This window comes from Melopsittacus undulatus, chromosome Z, assembly GCF_012275295.1.
Source record: "Melopsittacus undulatus isolate bMelUnd1 chromosome Z, bMelUnd1.mat.Z, whole genome shotgun sequence".
In the NCBI taxonomy this organism is placed as follows: Eukaryota; Metazoa; Chordata; class Aves; order Psittaciformes; family Psittaculidae; genus Melopsittacus; species Melopsittacus undulatus.
Genome location: NC_047557.1, coordinates 88,046,324 through 88,064,708, shown reverse-complemented (window position 1 = coordinate 88,064,708; position 18,385 = coordinate 88,046,324). Strand labels below are relative to the sequence as shown.

At 41.0% G+C, this 18,385-nt stretch overlaps 1 protein-coding gene across 1 annotated transcript in view; it reads left to right on the top strand.

Moving 5' to 3' along the window:
- Positions 1-944: 944 nt before the first annotated feature.
- The window catches only part of NKD1 (NKD inhibitor of WNT signaling pathway 1), a 111,302-nt gene continuing 93,861 nt past the window's right edge, over positions 945-18,385 (top strand). Inside the window, exons 1-3 of the mRNA XM_005152213.4 lie at positions 945-1,169; positions 1,310-1,342; positions 1,543-1,703. Coding sequence (XP_005152270.1) covers positions 1,145-1,169; positions 1,310-1,342; positions 1,543-1,703 — 219 coding nt within the window. The 5' untranslated portion in view covers positions 945-1,144. The remainder of the gene's footprint in view (positions 1,170-1,309; positions 1,343-1,542; positions 1,704-18,385) is intronic.

The window sequence follows — 18,385 nt, the reverse complement described above, 5'->3', positions numbered from 1 at the left end:
TTATTATTGTTATCATTGATGATGATTGATCATCACCATCATCACTGTCATCGTGGTTTAAACCCGAGCAAGAAAATTAACTTTATCCCACCTGAAACCAGGCCACTTATTATTACAATGCTGATAGAGATTTTGTCCCACTGCTGCCAGCACTGTGAGTCACAGAGAAAGGGTTCTGGATCTGACCCCCAGAACTCCGTTTTGGCATTAACAGGGACAGAGTGGGGTCCCTTCTGTGCACAGGGGTGCCCGTAAAACACAGTTTGAGGACTAAATCAACCGCACAACTGCTTTACCGGACATGCCCGTTTCCTTCGCGGTCCAGATAATGCTAAAGAGAGACTCGAGAGGGTCAGGAGCACCCGGGCACCGCGTCCCAGTGCCCAGGGTGACGGGGCCGGATCGTGAGCAGCGAGAGAGCCCTGCTCCCTCCTGCACCCCGCCGGGCGAGCGGCGCCTGCGAGCCAGAGCCTGCACCGGGGGGGAACCGCTCTGCACCGAGCAGTGCCAGCTGCCCGCGGGGCTTCCACGGGAGTCCGCGGAGGGCGGCGCTGCACCGGACAGGACCCGGGCCGCTAGAGGAGAGCGCGGTGCGGGGACAGCTCGGCTCACTGTGTGCACCCCGCCGAGCTGCGCGGGGAGCAGAGCGGGCCGGCCCAGCCGCCCGTGCCTGGCTGGAAGTGAAACGCGCCCCGGCTGCTCCTTTTTCATTTATTTTCTTTTTTCTTTCTTTCTTTCATTATTTTTTTTTTTTTTTTTTTTTTTTTTTAGGCTCCAGAAGGCTCCCTCGCTCCTTTCATCTGCCGCCGCGGCCCAATGGGAAGGCGGAGGCTGCCTGCAAGTGGTCTAATCTCAATGAGGTGTCAATCATGTTCCCCGGTGGGTGAAGTAAGGTCTTTTGTAACCGCCTCTGTCTTTGGGAAAGAGAGGAGAGAGGAGGAAGACTGGAGCGGAGCGGGGGACGTCGGACCGTGCTGCAGGAGAGGAGCTCAGCTCTGATCTCGCGTATGCTGAGCAGGGGCAGCGGAGCACATGGATTTCTAAACACGTTGGGATTTTATAGATCTACAAAAAAAACCAAGAAGCCAACCTGACCCTACTGAAAACAGTCAAATGAATCGTAATTGCAGATCAATGCAGAGAGATGGGGAAACTTCACTCGAAACATGGTTAGTTCCTTTCACTTGCTGCTTCCTTAGCCCCTTCCCCTCTTTCGGATTTTACTCGGTTTGTTGCTGTGATTTTATACTGGTGTCTAATGATCTTCCTTTATTATTTTCCCCACACACTTTCCTCCGGATCTGCCTAGCTGCCGTTTGTAAACCCCGAGAAAGTCCAGAAGGTAGGGATGGTTCCTTACTGCTCTTAACTTTGAACGTGTTCCCCTGCTCTGGGTGCCTGCCCCCGGCCCCCTGCCCTGTCCCCTCAACTTTCCGCCGCGGTTTGCGCGCTCCTGCCCCGGCTCCGGGGGATGCCGGTGGCCGCGGGGGCCGGGCGGGCTCTGCGGGCGGCTCAGCGGCGGCATTGTCTCCTCTTTCCTAGGTGATAGTTTTGCGGTGAACGCCTCTCTGGCTCGCAGAGGGCTGGAGGACTGGATGGTGAAGCAGAAATACTCCGGGGGCAGCAGCAGCAGCGGAGGCAGCAGCTCGGGACTCCAGCAAGGCTGCCAGCACCGGGCTGTGTGCAGGCTCTCCAGCTCCAGGGTATGTCAGCTTCCTTGCTGCCCCCACCCCCCCCGTCCCTCCTTTTTGAAACGGGGAAAACCAAAACCTCTTTCTACATCCCTCTCTCCCTCCCAGGGGTCGGTTGTGCAAAGGCAGGGTTTGCTCTGCCCCAGTGCTGCTCCAGAGGGCTGCACTGTGGGTGGCTTCCTTCAGTCCTTTGATGAAGTTAGGAGGTGCAGAGCAAACTTGATGTTGGCACAAAAGCAGAGAACCTGTCTGCACTACGATTAGAACAAACTCCTTCACAAACAGGAACAGAGAATATCTGGGCAAAGCCCAACACCCTGCCAGTGTGCGCAAGCTTGTGCACCCTGACTGCTGTACAAGTTCGGCTGTGACATTTTGGCAGAGGAATTCTGGAAAGGAGAAGTCCCCGAAGACTGTATTGTTATTTATTTGCTCTTTGCTAATAATGGGGGGCAGGCTTTCTCCATAAGAGTCATTGCACATGTTGCTTGTCCTGGCAGTTAGCACACTGGCCACCCTTCCTCTTGCCTCTGGTCTTTCCGTGTAAAGTTGAGCTGGAGGAAATGTTGAAGTTGCTTTTTCTTTCTTTTTTTTTTTTTTCCTTTTCTTCCCTTCTTAATGTTGTCTCTTTAAACAAGAAGGCATGATGGGAGGTAAACAGGCTTAACAGTTCTTAGATATGGTCCTCATAGTGTTTCAGAGTATGATCCAGAGCTTATTGATGTTTACTGAAAGACTTCCATTGACTTCTGAGGGCTTTGAATCAAGCCCTGAAAGCTTCATCAGTGGAAAAGTAACCTGAGAGATGGGGAGATTGGAATCTGTGCTTCCCAGCAAGGAATGTGGCTCTGAAAGCACAAGCAGAGCCTGGCCACCAAACCTCCTGCAGGCTCTTTGCTTTTTGTTAGCCACCAGTTTTATTGTCAGAAGCCTGGACATTCCATGTCTCAGGAAAAACTATCTCGCAAGTGGAGAATACTTCATTATATTGGGTGTTAAAGTGTGTAGAAGATGCTTATGGGAAAAGATAATGATGACTTATTAGATTCCACCAGTATTGTACTTAGGGGAGGATAAGTTGTTTGGAAAGAAGTAAGACCGAGGTGGGGGTGGGGGGGAGGTGGGCAAGGTATTGATGCAAGTGTTTGTTTGATGAGCATAATCACTTCATGTGCAACTTGCAGGTGTGGTTGAAGTGTTTTTTGTTGTGCTTTACTTGGAGACAATGTGTCCAAAGAATGAAGGTCTCATCAACAGTGGTACATAGATCTGTGATACACATACAAAGAGTGAAACCATGTGCTTTTAATTCGTTCCATTATCCCCATTTTAGTAAGTCAAGCTTTTTAGATATGTTCTACCTTTCAAATACACATTTTCTACAAAAGAAGCTCTACTCACCAAACTAAATATGGGTTTAAAATGCAAGAGTTAAAGTCAAAAAATTCTGACTTTAGCTTTGTGAAACACATTTTCTTCCACAAATACGGTTTGTTTTCTGACAAGAAGGTAAAACCCCCAGCTTTGTCAGAGATACCTTTTTATTCACAAAGATTCAGGTTTCATTTCTATGTGGTGTGCTCTGCTGGAGAGACAGTATTTCTCTTCTTAAGGTGTCCTTTTACTCATGATAGCTCAGCAATTAGCGATCCATTAACTAAAAATTAGTCTACAGTTTTAGTACATTATAATAATGTAAATAGGTTTAAGTATGTTTAAAAGCAGTGTTCCCATGAGTCTTTTTACTGTCATCCTGATAGAGCTGTTGCTGAATGTTTGAAAATACAAATTTATTGCCTAATATGTTGGGTAGTATCTGCATGCATATATTGCTTACTAATTGACTTAGTTTAATTGTCATCCTGTCACAGGCACAGTGTGACAGCTACATTAAAGTTCCTCTAAAATATGCTATTTTTCTAATATGGAAGGGTGCATTTCTAGTCCTACATTGGAACCAGATGTGCCATATGTACAGTCTTTTTGACAAGGATTATGGAGTCTCAGCTATTTGCTGTGAGATTGCATGACTGTTTCTCTTCTGAGATCTCTTTGATCTCTTGTATAATTATACCAAGATAGAAAGAGAATTGTAGCCTAACCTCTTGGCTCTTTGTTCACCCCAAGATGCAGCAATAGCAGTCACTTGTAATGGTTAGTCACTTGGGATTGTGTGGGACAGTTGTGTATTCCCCAGTAATGTAGTACTGGTACATTTGAATTGACCAAGGGCTCTAACTACTTCAAAACTCTTCCTAAAATGTTCAATAAGCTATCAGGGCTCTGTGAAATGGTGAAGTTTTATTGTGTCACAGCTGAAACTTTGTCTTCTCATTAAATTTTTAGCCCTGACATAAGTCCTAATTGTTAATCTTGTGACTTACAGCAGAAAGAGTCAGATCAAACACTGATGAAAATATCTGCATTCAGAGAAACATCCAGTGAGTTTTAAAAAAATAATGGTCCAAGAAATAAATTCCTCCTAGGAATCCTTAACCAGAGTTTTGTTGATGGTGGTTTTATTGAATCTTATCTGCTAAAATCCAGCGTACAGGTTCAAACACCTGTTTTTATTGGTTTTGTTTTTGTTTTTTTTTTATTTTTTTGTTAGTTTTTTTGTTATTTTTTTTAGTAGAAGAGAGTATTCAGTTTCTTTCAAATCTGAAACTTAAAAGATTTGAATAATTTTGACTAGAATGTGATAGTCAAATTTGACTTATGCTGCTCTGTATAAGCCAAAAATTCTGTTTTGGTTCTAGAGGAATTCTGTTTTCCTCAAGAACACAGACACTGAATCATTTTGCTGAAGTTAGTCATCCAGTGGATATGACAATGAAGCTCAGGGAGATTCATGTAGCATTTTACAAGAGGAGTGAGTGACTAATACAGGAAAGCAAAAACATTTCATTTGTTCTCCTCTCTAGAAAAATTGAATTTACGATAGTCATGGAGGGGAAGTCTTTACATCAGCTCACTCAAGGGGTGTTTAACACAAGGAGGGCTTAAGAATACACCACCTTTTTTGCTCCTGAACTGAAGTTTTGAGAGTTTCTTGGCCAAAACACTTCCCTCAGTTGACGTGTTTTTCATGTTTTGTCCCATCCATCCATGTCTCTTGCTTCCAATTCGCTGGAAGAACAATTAGTGTCAGTCTATAGCCAAATGCATCAGGCATCTGAGAATGTTCTCATAGTATGTTGGGGGAATGCATGAGCCAGGGGAAAGGGAGTGTATCTGGAATACACGCTTCTGGTGCATACACAACTTTCTCTTCTAGGCTGAGCTCAGCTCAGCTCATTAAACCATTGCCACCCGCCCAGCAGGGGCTGCTGTGCTCTAAGGGTTTTAATTACTGTGGAGGCTGAGGATTGGGCTGTAGCCTTCCACATCAGGCAGAACTAAAGAAAAAGGGAATTCTGCTGCATCCATGAAAAGTATGAGCTCCAGAGTCATCTTCTAGTTTCAAAGCTAATTGAAACCACTGGGGCTGTAAATCTGTTATAGCAATTGAATACACTTCTTTTGCTGCTTTATGAATGAGTTAACTTGTGCCCAGCAAGGTTTTCTGACCCTGTGGATTACCCTGTATAATTCTTAAGTTTAATTTTATTTTGTACGTTTATGTTTGCAAACTATTTTTGGAGTTGAACATTGTTTGTAAGTATTCATGTATTTATTTATTTAACTGTGAAGTAGCTCTATGCTGAAAATATTAAATATGACATTTGCTTAGTTCAATTTACTTTTATCTTCAAAGCCATAAAAATTCACTGGTTTCTTGTGCGTCTCTTTGAGATCTGTGCTTGAAATTGGAAAAAAATGTCATATTCTTAATTAAATTTCAAAACAGCTCATGGTGAGCCAAGTTGAAAGTAATAATTTTAGGTAAAATAGAAGAGACTTTAGCTTACCACTTCTGCTGGGCTCTTCAGTGCTAGTGATTCTCATGTTCAACCCTAATTGATATTAATTAAAGTTGAGTATCTGGTCTGGGAATAATACAGTATGAAATATTGAGGCACACCACTACTTCAGAGGTGGGGCTTGTTCTCCATTTGTTCTGTGCCTGTAACTGCCAGTGACATTAATGGACATTCCTTGCACGGCTGAGAGGAGACTACACCAGTGTCAACTTCACTGCTTCTGTAGCACAATCATTCTTCAATTTAAAAAGGAGAAGAAAAAAAGCACTTCCCAACCCCCACTGTTAAATACCATGTGTGTGTGCATATAAAAATACATAGTCTTATGGAAGACACAGCTGGGTAAGTCATTCATCCAAAATGAATACAACAAACAGGAAATAGACTTTTTAGTGGGATGTATATACTGTGGCTTAAAGGCTGTTGAAGTGGAAGACTTCATTCTAGCAGTACTTTGGGGTCATCTCTTAGGTAGATGACATTTGAAAGACTGCCTTCTCACTGATATGGTGACAAGAGCAATTAAAATTGCCCTGGGTGCTGTCTTGTTTGACTGCTTGAAGTAATCTCTTAAACTGAAATATTTTCAAGTACATTAATGTCAATATTGTATGGATAATTATTTGCATTGACTTTCAGGATTAAAATAAACAAGAGACTCAGCAGAGCTAGATCTTGGTATGACTAAACTAGTATGCTGATGCACAAAATATTGTATATGTCGTTTAGAATGAAATGGCCCAACTTAATATTGAAAGAGAGAGAAACAGAATCTTATTTAGTATTGAAATTTGGTGCCAACAAACCAAGATAATTTAATTAGTGGTGGAAATAGTGTATCTTGACAGCTCTGGTTTGGGAAAATTATAATATGACTATTAACAATCAAAGAGTCTCTGCAAGTATTAGTGCCATGGTGATGAGATTAGTGAATTGGCCAATGCTATAGCAGAAAGCTAGATTCCAAGGGAATTATCCTTGAATGATACCAGTTGGTGCAATTAAAAGCCACAATTCAGTTGCCATATGGAAAGTGTTAGGCATCCTTACATGGTTTCAAAACTATGTGCCAGAGGTTAAACTGACATATGAAGAAAAGCATAAATTAAATATTTTGTGTTATGAAATTAGAAGTTGACTTTGCTTGAGCCATATGGAGGAGGTGGATGGAAGACAGTCTGTGTTTCATCAGGGCTTATTTGATAGGTGTTTCAGATTTAATGTGGTGTACTTTTAATTTGGCATGTTGGTTGGAAAGCTGAATGGCCTGTGAAGTTTCTGCAAACAAACTCATTAAAGTAACTTCTTTTTTTTTTTTTTTGGGGGGGGGGGTGGGGGGGGTGGAAGTGTTGATCTCTACCAACCCTCTTACTCCCATCCCATTACTTAGGTTGATGTTTGAAAGAAGGACACATGTTCTGTGTAGTAGCTGAGTGAAGTTCTCTAAACAGTACAAGCTCTGTCTTGGACTTCTCACAGTCCCTGTTGTAGTGAAACCTTAATTCTTCTGAATGAGGAGGGCTTGGTTATGGAGTATATTTTCATGTGTGAAGTGGGATGAAAAGTAACAACAGTATGTTCTTTAATGACTTGAATGTAAATAATGTAACTAGCTAACTAATGTAACACTGAAAGTTTGGTTGTAACAAAAATGGGAAATTTGTAGCACATGATTGTTGACTTATGGGAATATTCTTATAGCAGCATTCATTAACAGAAGGTTTTTCTGTAGATTTCCTGAGATCTGTAATAAGACCCAGGAGAAGCTATGTAAGTGGCTATTTGTAGACACCCTTCAGAAGATCTTAGTTGACTTTTATGGTTTCTTTTGAATGGGGTTATATACAGAGGAAAGAGAAGTCTCTTGAGTAGTCTCTTGAGTATTGAAACATTGTAAGAGTTAGTTTTTCCAAAGTTGAGGAAATAATTGTTTGTTGATGATATTTAAATCAAAATGGAGCGTTGCTCCCCATGCTGCAGATGTTGCCCTTTATAGAAATCGTTAGGATGGATTTTGCTTCATGAACGTCAACATCAAAACCTGGTTGGAAAGTGATAGATGTTGAAACACACAAAGTATTTGAAATATTTTTTTTGTAACTAAACCACTTTTCTAGTTAATACACCAGTTACTTTGAATGCTTTGGAGTTTTCAGACTGTGGTATTTATAGATATCTTAATGGAAAATGAGGTATAGTTTTAGTTCAAAAAATTACTGTGAAGAAATGGGCAAATAGACTTTCTCTGTGAATTTATTTAGTCATATCTGCCAACACTGGCAGCAAAACTAAGCTTGTATTTACTCCTACAGAGTAACTACAGCTATGGGAGACTGAGTTGGACTGTATTCCACTCAAGAGTTATTAACCAAGTTCCAAATGCAAAGTCTTCATTGTGTCTGATTTCTGAGCCAGCAAAGCATGTTTGTGTTGGAATATCTCATGACATTTGTCTTGCAGTGGTGGAACGCCAGTGGTGTTAGCTGTGGTGAAAGGGCTGTGCTGGCACAGATATTTTTACTTCTGCGTAATCTAAGAGAGAGGGGAAATGACTTGTGTAGGTTCAGCTATTGCTATTCTCGTTGTTCTCTAAGAGGTACTGCTGTACAGTGCATTTGCTTTTTGTAAACTTCTGGATATAGTGTCATCAGAGCAATATAGCAGATATTCTGTCTGGGAATTTGCAGAATAGTGATGACAGAACATGCAAGACATCCTTTTTCGAGCTGGAAAGTCCTGTACAGTTAGTGTCTTCCAAATAGACTGCTGTCACATAACAGCATGTCTACTGCTTAAGAAGGGCCAGACCATTTGTTTGCCATGGCAGTTGGCATTCCCACAGGCTTATATCTGCAAATATGTGTTCAGCCAGGTTCCTTAATAGGTGTGTGTCTCATATGATCTGGTGTGTGCCCATTGGATGTGAGAAATACTTTGGTTTAATCATACAGAATCTGTTGGAGAAAGGCAGTGATGATGCATTGTCTTGTTGGGAAGTCCTGTAACAGCTGTGAAACTGAGTACCACTGGGTTTGTGTGGTGTGGCCTATTGTATGTTACAGGGCAATAAGTGCTGCTATTGTTTTAGTCTGTAAAGCTTTTGGAGGAATAAATCCTTAAAATATGCTCAAAAGACCCTACCACACCAAACCCTCCAGGGATAACGGAAGACTCCCTGGTTACCTGGTTCAGACAAAAATCCTTGCCAAATGCATGAGCAGTAGTTGTACCTTAAATCTGAAGCTGTTGTTATTAATATTTAATACTTGGGAACAAGACTTATCAGACAAGCACTTTTTCTGTTTTTTGTCAAAGCTCTGATAGTTTGTTAATTTGCTCCAATAACTCTTCTCGATCTGAATATTCAGTGGAACTCTGAAGCTCATAAAGCTGAGTGTGAGAAGGCTTATACCTTAAATAATGTCACTTACCAGTCTTGCTTTTGGTCTTAATGGGTTTGGTTATAAATGCAGGCTCAGTGGCACTGGTCCCTTATGCAGTAAGAATCTCTTGAGAATCCTTGCTTAAAATGTGGGAAGAGATCAGTTATGTTTTGAGCAAAATTTGCAGCAGAGATCTCTTAAAGTGCCTTGAATTTTCAGCCACATATCCTTGGACTTCAAGCTAACAAATGCAGGCAGACTGTATGTTGCTTTAGCTCAGAGATGGTTTAGCATGTGGACAGAACAGTCTGTGCACTGTCCATCTAGAGAAATACTTTGTGTTTTGTGATTAAGGTGGAATTGAATGCATTTGAGGGCATTACTGTGGTACCTTTAAAGGGATTAAACATATTGAGGTTCCTATTAAAGTGCAATGTTTTGATTCAAGATCTGTGAAAGAAAATCATGCATGGGTGTTTGATCTTGGGGTGCAGCCGTACATGCTGTGAGGCATAAAGTAAGGGGATAGACTCAGTAGGGAAGTGACAGAACAAAGTACTGTCTTGCAGGAGAAATGGGATTTGGGAGCAGGCTTGGATCTTTTGATCCATACTCTGATATGAAAGATGAGTGGTACGGAGGTGACAGATTCGTCTTTGGGGAAGAAGCAGAATGGTGGGTAGTGTGTTGTATTGCCCTCAGAGGTAGTTTGCCATCTGATTCCCAAAAGGTTTGATAGTGGTAGGTAAGAACTAAGCTGTTTCTTGTCCTGTCTTAAAAATCTTTTACTATTCCAGGATAGTTAGTTTCAAGAGAGTTAGACAAAGAAGGTGGCATGTAAAGCGAAGCCTTACGCATTAAATGCATATAAAGAACAGATGCCTGGTTGGGGGAATGGGGGTTTTGTTTGTACATAGTGCACCAGTCCTGAGCCCACAGAATAACAAGCAGTCTCTGTATTGTATGAGATGCTGTGGTTAAGCCTGTATCAGTGTTTCTCTAATAACTACCATTTGAAACAATAAATAATCATTTTGCTTGTGATCTTTCAAAATCTGTGTTCACGTAGCATACGTGTGTATATACTACAGACACTCTTTCCCCTATAAAGAGAGAACATCATAGTCTAGCAAACAGAGTATCTGTCATTCCAGCTGAGCAAAGGTCCAAGGCAATAACCCAAAATATTCTGGAAGAAATTCTAAAAAGCATTGAAGAAATCAATCGTCTGATCCTAGAGGAAGGTCTTTGATGTAATCCTGGTAAGTTTATACTGGGAGCCTGCCTATTTCTTTATGGTCAGCCCTAGACTTTCTCTATGAAAAGTGGATCAAATAATTTCATATGCTTCTGCTTCAGAAAAAGATGGTTGATAGTTTCTAAAGCATACACACTGTTTAAATGTAGATTGTGGCTTTTAGCCGAAGCCCAGGTGGGGAGGAAAGGCTTTTCAAAACAAGTACTTACAGGAAAATAAATAACACTTTGATATTTTTCTCATGGAAAAACTGTGCCTCATTTAGCCATCCCGAATATTTAATTTTATGTTGAGGGTAAACTTCATAGGTTATCTCAGTTAAAGACATTTTTATTTATGCAAAGCTTATGTGCAAGGTCTTGTTCCTGATGTGTATGTAAAAGGAGTTCTTCAGAATGCTATAAGTTACTTTTAAAGGTGTGTGTATATATATATATATATATATATATGTATGTATATATATATATATATAACAATGTCCAGTTATGTGAGTCTGGTTTTATCATCTTGAAAAATTCTGCAATATTTCCCTGTTGTAGTTTGATGCAAATGTCCTTTTGTAACACAGGGGAAGCTTTTCATTGCTTTCAGTGGTTTTGTACTGGGTTCTCTGCCACATCAGTGGAAGATGAGGGAAGGTTCAAGTGGTGAGTATAAGAGTCTTTTTATCTAGCAGCTACATTGCTGATGGAATGGCAGTGTGTTTTCCTCTACAGATGCAGTTTATCTGATCATTTTATGACAGGTTCACAAAAGTTTTTCCCAGTTGTAGTGCCACTTAAATTCCCATTTGTAATTAGTGATGTAATTTTGCAGATAGGTTTATGAAGCATATTTTGAGAGAGGTTGTTCCCACAGCAGTACCCATTAAAATACCACATTTTTATTGTATGAAGGTGTTTTTTATCTAATTAGGTTGGTTTGTTAAAGTATTGCACCACAGTCTCATTCTTTTTTTCTTTAAAGCTGTTTTTAATTGTTTATTTACGACCAGTAGGAAGCATACAAAATCTTTAACTTTAGCCTAATGCATAGCATAAAGAAGTAAATGATCTCCTCCTGCCTAAGCTATTGTACAGGGCTTTTCTTTGAAAGGAAGCCGTTCATGGATTAAAACATCATGACGTGTAACAGAACAGAAAAAATACCAACCAGCAATCAGCATTTAGAAAGGAAGTATTGTATCCATTGATACTATGTGGACTTTGTTGGAATTTGGTCATCAGCCTTACCATGGCACACTTTTCCACATGTGCTGTTTGATTTTTTTATTTAATTTAAAAAAAAATAGAACAAAATCAAGTTTTGTGAGAACTGTGATAAAAGTCAAAGGTAAGGCACACTGAAGTAACTCTGTGTCCTTGGAGGTCCCTAGGAGAGCCCAGCTAGACTAAGCACTGCCTGTGCTTAGTCAATGAACATACATTTGCTGTTTAAATACAGAAGAAACCTCCACTAAACCAATTTATCCTTAACCTTATGGCCACTTCTGGTTTTCCCCATTTTGGAAAGACAGAAACCAAAGGCTCTGCAGTGAGAAGCCTCCTAGATTTGCCAGTAAATGAATAACAGACCGTGTGCAATGTCCTGTGGGAGTAGCAAAAGGATTGTGATGTCCTTTATTAGCTCAGCGACAGTAATCAGACCCTCCTTGGTGTGTTTCTGATGATGACACTGACAGTTCTGGTCTCCTCAAAAAATGACGAGAATTTCACCACCACTGGGAAAAATAGGAAAGCTTGTCGAATGCAGCGGGACAGAATGGTTGGACAAGAAAAGTTCTAATGTCATGTATTTAGGGCTATGTTTTTAGCAAGGAAAGAGTCCTGGCCTACTGTATAGTCAGAAGCTCTATCCAAAGACAGGGTGAGGCTTCCTTCTTCCACACTTTTAGTAGGCATGGGGTCTGGTCAAAAGCTATTGTTAAATGCCAAAATCCAGTAGTATCAGGCATGGATAACCAGTTCTGCCTTCAGTTAGAAATAGGCACAGAGACTCTTTTCTGAGAGGCGTGCCAGTCTGAGACATATGCCAGATCAAGGGTAGGATTTGGCTTTGAATTGTGTTGGCACAACTTACTGATGCCAGCGGGCTGGGTGCTAATAGCTAACAGCAGAACTGGGCGGAGGGAAGTAGATCAGCTGAAAAAGCAGTCTCATCTGCCTGTAATTAGGGTGTGGGGGGGCGTGGGGGGGAGGGGGAAAGTGTGTGCTGCCCAGACTTAGCCATCCACAGGCAAGAGCCTTTCTTGTGGTGGTGGTGACTAACAGCGAGTATTTTATGTCGTACCCAGCTGCACACCAAAGTATATTGTGAGTTTTGTGCCATACTGGCTTGCAGTGGCCATTCTTGCAGGGTGATGCCTTCCACCAGTGGCCACGCTGCTCTGTTCAGGTAGCACGCCTTTTCTTTGGCTGGTCAGTCCCTGCCATGGCAGGGGGTTGGAACTAGATGATCTTAAGGTTCTTTCCAACCCTGACTATTCCATGATTCTATGATCCTATGACCAAGTTCTGCTGATGGCAGACTTTACCCACACTTCACGTGCCTATTTGAACTACCTGCTTATGCTGTAGAGAGGGTGAAATGCTACACGTTTTGCCACACAGGTTTTTGACTGTGTGCTATTGATAGGACAGATTTTGGAATGATCTCTGTGGAGTATAAAGGGTTACGTTGTTGAAGTTATGCAGGCGCCAATCCACTGGCACACCGCAGGTGATCTTGGAGTGAATGTTGTTTAAAGCGCCTGTCCCACGGTTTCACAAATGTGCTCTGACCAGAGGATGTTTTTCTAACTTCAAAGGGCTTCTCAGGCTGGCTTGGTGCCTGACAGACTGAGTCCACAATTCCTCTCTGCTCGTGATGTGTTCTAACCATGTGTGATTTTTTTGGTATGTGATGTTTTCTTAAAGCGGCATTGACCTGTGTTCAAGTGAAACTTGCTCTTAAGCTTGTAAACATAAACTTGTCATGTGGGCAGTTTTCATCTTAACCTGATGTGTGTATTTTTTTAAGAGCAAGAATAGACATCAAAAGGAGGAGTAATTTATAGGAAAAAGAAAAAAATGCAAAAAAAAGGCAATAAACTTGCAGCAGCTTTTGATGCTACATGGGCTTTGCCACCATCCAGAGGCTTTTCCTTGGAGTTCCAAGTGTCGATCCTTTGCTAGCTGTAAGGAGAAGAACGTGTTCCCACCTTGCACTGCTAGTGTTGTAGTAGGCTTCTTTCACATGTGCCTGTGCACAACGGGTATGCAAAAGGGGAAGGCAAGGCAAAAAGAAGTAGAAAGTGGAAAGGACCTTGGACACGTATCACTTGCCTGATTGTTATTTTTTTCCTTCTCTGCCTCTTAAGCAATGTCATATTAAAGTAAGCATTTAGGAACATGTTTGCATGTTTTTAAATATTAGAAGTTTCTTTTTCTCCTGTAGTACTTTGTAGTAGAGTTTTCTGAAGGTTAATACAAAATGCACTTCTTTTTAATGCTGAGAATCAGAAATGACTGTATATGTTTATATGAGTATATGTGGGTCAAATTCGTTTACTGTTGAAGTCCACTAATTCTTCATCAACTCTGTTGAGAGAAGCATTAGGCCATGAAACATCTCCTGAGATACACTGTACTATGTTAACTATGGTTGTGAGTCTGGAAATATCTGGTGTTCCACCAATTTGCACTGGTGGGCACTGGTTTTTGCAATGTTAGTGCATTCATTAAGACTAGAAGAAGTAGGCTAGTTTGAGGCTTTAATGTCATCATTTTTAGTTTACTCTTATTACTATTATGGGTAGTTTTGCATATATTTAAAAAAGCCAAACCAACAGCAAAATAAAACTTTTCTTCTAAGAAAATGGTACCTTACAAACCAGATCATAACACTTTCTGCTTGCCAAGTGATTGAAGATCATCTGCTATGGGAATAAAACATCATACTGTGAATGGCATGTCATGAGCAACGTATCTCAGCTGTGCAATGCGTTTTTGCTCCTCATGAGTAACATTAGTGCAATCTAGCACCTCGTAATTAATCCAGCTTTCAGATGCAGTCTGATCCCAAGGTCCTCATCCAGACAAGATTCTGGAGAAGTCAGTGATGTATAGGACCTAAGCCCTAATGGCAAACAACCTGTGCTACCCTGCCATCCCCTGGTTATCGGCAGGAACCATTCCACCACGTTTATTTTGGCTAGTTTTAGAGCAGGTGGCCAGGGTGAATTCCTAGTTTCAAAGTCACAGCTGCTGCTTTGAAATTGTGTAAGAAGGGCTTTGGTTTCTTAACACAAAATAACTGAGCTGCTGTTTGGTATTAGAGCATCATTATTCTGGGAAATGTGCTTTTCATTTTAAAAATATCTTCTGTATGGAAGTTGAAAGTTTATACCTCATGATTCTAAGGGCAAAGAGCTGAAAAGATTCCTTGTTTGACTGATGATTGTAAATACTTAAGGATTCCTCAGTGACTCAAGTGAATGGAATCTGAAGGTAGTATTAAAAATTAATACCAATATTAGAAACACAGAGTTACTGCAGAATGTCTTGTTTGTTGGTATTAAATAATTTCTCAGGGTAACTATAATTTAAGATTTTTCTCTTATAACTGCATGTCTTTGTGACTGTTACACCAAAAATGTCATGTCTTTATCACTGAATGAATTGAAGGGGCCAAGTGCTCTACTTAATCAAATCAATTAAGCTGTAATTAAGAAGAAGGAAATGTTCCATTACAAATACCCTTTTCCTCTCCTTGTAAAATTTTATTTTTAAATGAGCCTTCTTGGGTGAGTTTTTCAGTAGCGTCAGCAACAATGTCAGCAGAATAGTGAATTTGTGTCGCTGAAAGTATAAAGAGAATTCATGAAGGAGTTTGTGTTAAGCATCATTTTCTTTTTTATAAAAAAGGATTCCATTCATTGTGTTTTTTTCTTCTTTTGTATTCCTTGCCACCTTATGATATTATAATGTTTTTTGCTTAGTTTCAAAATTTCATAGATATATATTTATAAAAAATATATGTCATGTAAGCCTTTTTCTACTCTAAGAGAAAGTACATTTTATGCAAGGTACACAGCATGGGGTTTTCTGGGCCTTCAATCTCATATGATCCTGTCTTACAGAAAATACATCAAACAGGAAAGAGCGGAACACAATCCTCTCAGACTGGGTCTGAAAATGCTCTTAAGAAAAAAGATGAGAGTGGGCTGGCTGGAGGAAAGGCTAGACCTTCCCTGTGAAAGGAGTCCTGAAAAAAGTGATTAGACAGAGGATAGATAGTTTCTTTAGCTTATGTAGACATGCTTGATAAAGGGTGGAAAGGGAAAAATTAGGGTTCATTTGGTATTAAGGACACAGTCAAAGAAATGAATGTCGGATTCACATGCATAGGATGTAACAAAATTGTTGACTGAGTTGTTCAGTGGAAGGGGTGAGTTTGGGCACATCCAAAGTACAGGCAGTACAAAGAGGAAATTGGTCTGTGCCCATAAATCCTTTTTGTTTTAATTATAAACTTTTGTTTGTATTTCTGTCTTGTGAGAGTAATGACTATTAGCTCTCTTATCTGTTGGAATCTGCATGTTCTAGTGCAGCACTTCATAGGTGTATCTTTTAACAAGTGGTGCTGGACCATATTTTATATAGAGGTATGTATGGCATAAAGATCCCTACTGCGTTAAAGCTCTCAGTGGTGGGGACACAGGCTTACTGTGCAATCTTTGTGTCTCTGTGTCTCTTTTGGTGGCCTTCTATGATGGGGCTACGGAACCAATGGACAGGAGTAGAACACCTGACATAATTTACCTGGACTTGTGCAAAGTGTTCAACACTGTCTCACACAACATCCTTGTCTCTAAATTGGAGATACATCAATTTGATAGATGGACCACTCAGTGGATGAAGAGCTGGCTGGATGACTGCACGCAAAGGGTTGTTGTCAATGGCTCAATGTCTGGCTGGAGATCAGTAATGAGGGGTATCCCTCAAGGATAGGTGTTGAGACCAGTCTTGTTCAACATCTTTGTTGGTAACATGGACAGTGGGATTGAATGTACCCTCAGCAAGTTTGCCGATGATACCAAGCTGTGTGGTTCGGTTGATACGCTGGAGGGAAGGAATGCCATTCAGAGGGACCTTGACACGCTTGTGAGTTGGGCTGATGCCAACCTTATGAAGTTTAACCATGCCAAGTGCAAGGTCCTACACCTGGGTCAGAGCAATCCCAGGCACAGCTACAAGTTGGGCAGAGATTCAGAGCAGCCCTGTGGAGAAGGACTTGGGGGTGTTGGTCAATGAGAAAATGAACATGAGCCAGTTTCAGTGTACACTTACAGCCCAGAAAGCCTGGGCAGCATCAGAAAGAGGATGACCAGCAGGTTGAAGGAGGTGATCCTGCCCCTCTACTCTGCTCTCATGAGACCTCACCTGGAGTATTGTGTGCAGTTCTGGTGTCCTCAACATAAAAAGGACATGGAACTGCTGGAACAGAGGAGGGCCACGAGGATGGTCAGTGGGCTGGAGCACCTCTCGTATGAAGACAGGCTGAGAAAGTTGGGACTGTTCAGCCTGGAGAAGAGAAGGCTGCATGGAGACCTCATAGCAGCCTTCCAATATCTGAAGAGGAGCTATAGGGATGCTTGGGAGGTACTGTTTGTTAGGGGCTGTAGTGACAGGAAAAGGGGTAATGGGATAAAACTTAAACAGCAGAGGTTTAGATTGGGTATAAGGAAGAAATTCTTCCCTGTTAGGGTGGTGAGGTACTGGAATGGGTTGTCCAGGGAGGTAGTGAATGCTCCATCCCTGGCAGCGTTCAAGGCCAGGTTGTACAGAGCCTTGGGTGACATGGTTTAGTGTGAGGTGTCCCTGCCCTTGGCAGGGGGGTTGGAACTAGATGATCTTGAGGTCCTTTCCAATCCTAACTACTCTATGATTCTAAGTTTACTTGCTGTGTGCCCTTTTGACTGTGCTGACTAGTGTAGCTCCCTGGGTGGTTAGGATTTTCATGGGTAGGATGTCAGTCTTGTTGTACTTAAGGAGATAGAATAATAGGTTAAATACAGCTCTCTTAAGCACTCTGAATCACAAGGTAGGTAGGCTTTGAAGTTATCTGATACTATAAGAGTCGCCCGTGGGCTTGGATGTGAAGGTGGGAGGTGTTTGAAATGTGGGTGGTCAAAGATGGATAGCCATTGCTGTGGTACTACCTGGTCTCTGTAACTCTAAATTTATGGCTTAAGAAAGAAGTGTAGGGACCATGTATTATAGTCCAGACTTTATTGTATATCCTTTCTCAGGTTGCTCAAACATGAATCTTCACAGAGGCCCAACATAGCTTGAGTATTTACCACTCATTTAGTCTTATCTTAGTCTCATTCAAAGTCTTCTCTTTGAAACTGCCGCTTTTATCCACTTTGTTTTGCACTTCCCCATCAGGGAAGTGGGAATTGGTTTTATCCTTTTTACCTACCTGTGCTGTTGAGGTAAACAAAGAAATATTTAAAGTTCACAAAGAACTTCAATGCCAGCTTAACACATAAGCCACTTACACTTAATTCATTGCTATGTTTTTACGAATAAGCCAGGCATTTATTACCTCCTTTCCCCAGCAAAGTAAAAAAACAAGAGCAGAGTTTGTATAATTCCTATTTTCAGGAAACAAACAAACAAATGAAAAAAAAACCCAAAACAACCCACAAAACCCACTCTTAAATTGTTTTTGTTTTTTTTTTTTTTTTTCTACAGTAATCTCCCTAAAATCCTTTTCAGTAAGAGGACTTTTTGAACTGTTGCACTCTCATCGCAATCTGGGGCCCCAATAAATCTAATTCTAAAATGCTAATATCAATCAAAACAGTTTTAACATACAGAGAAAATGCATGTTAAGAAGAAGGGGACTTTGGACAGGGTTAGAAGGTGGTAGGACACAGCTTTAATGTAGCCTTTAATTTAGGAACTGAATCTCTACTCCTAGTGGAGGCCTATGCAAGGACAAATGCATTAAAGTAATGTGGACTTCCTGCTTTTTGCTGTGTCTTGCTTTTGGTAATGCATATCTTTTCAGTGCAAGATTAATAGAAATTAGGGACAGAGCATGTGGGTAGCATATATGTAAATCATAGTAGGTAGGAAATAT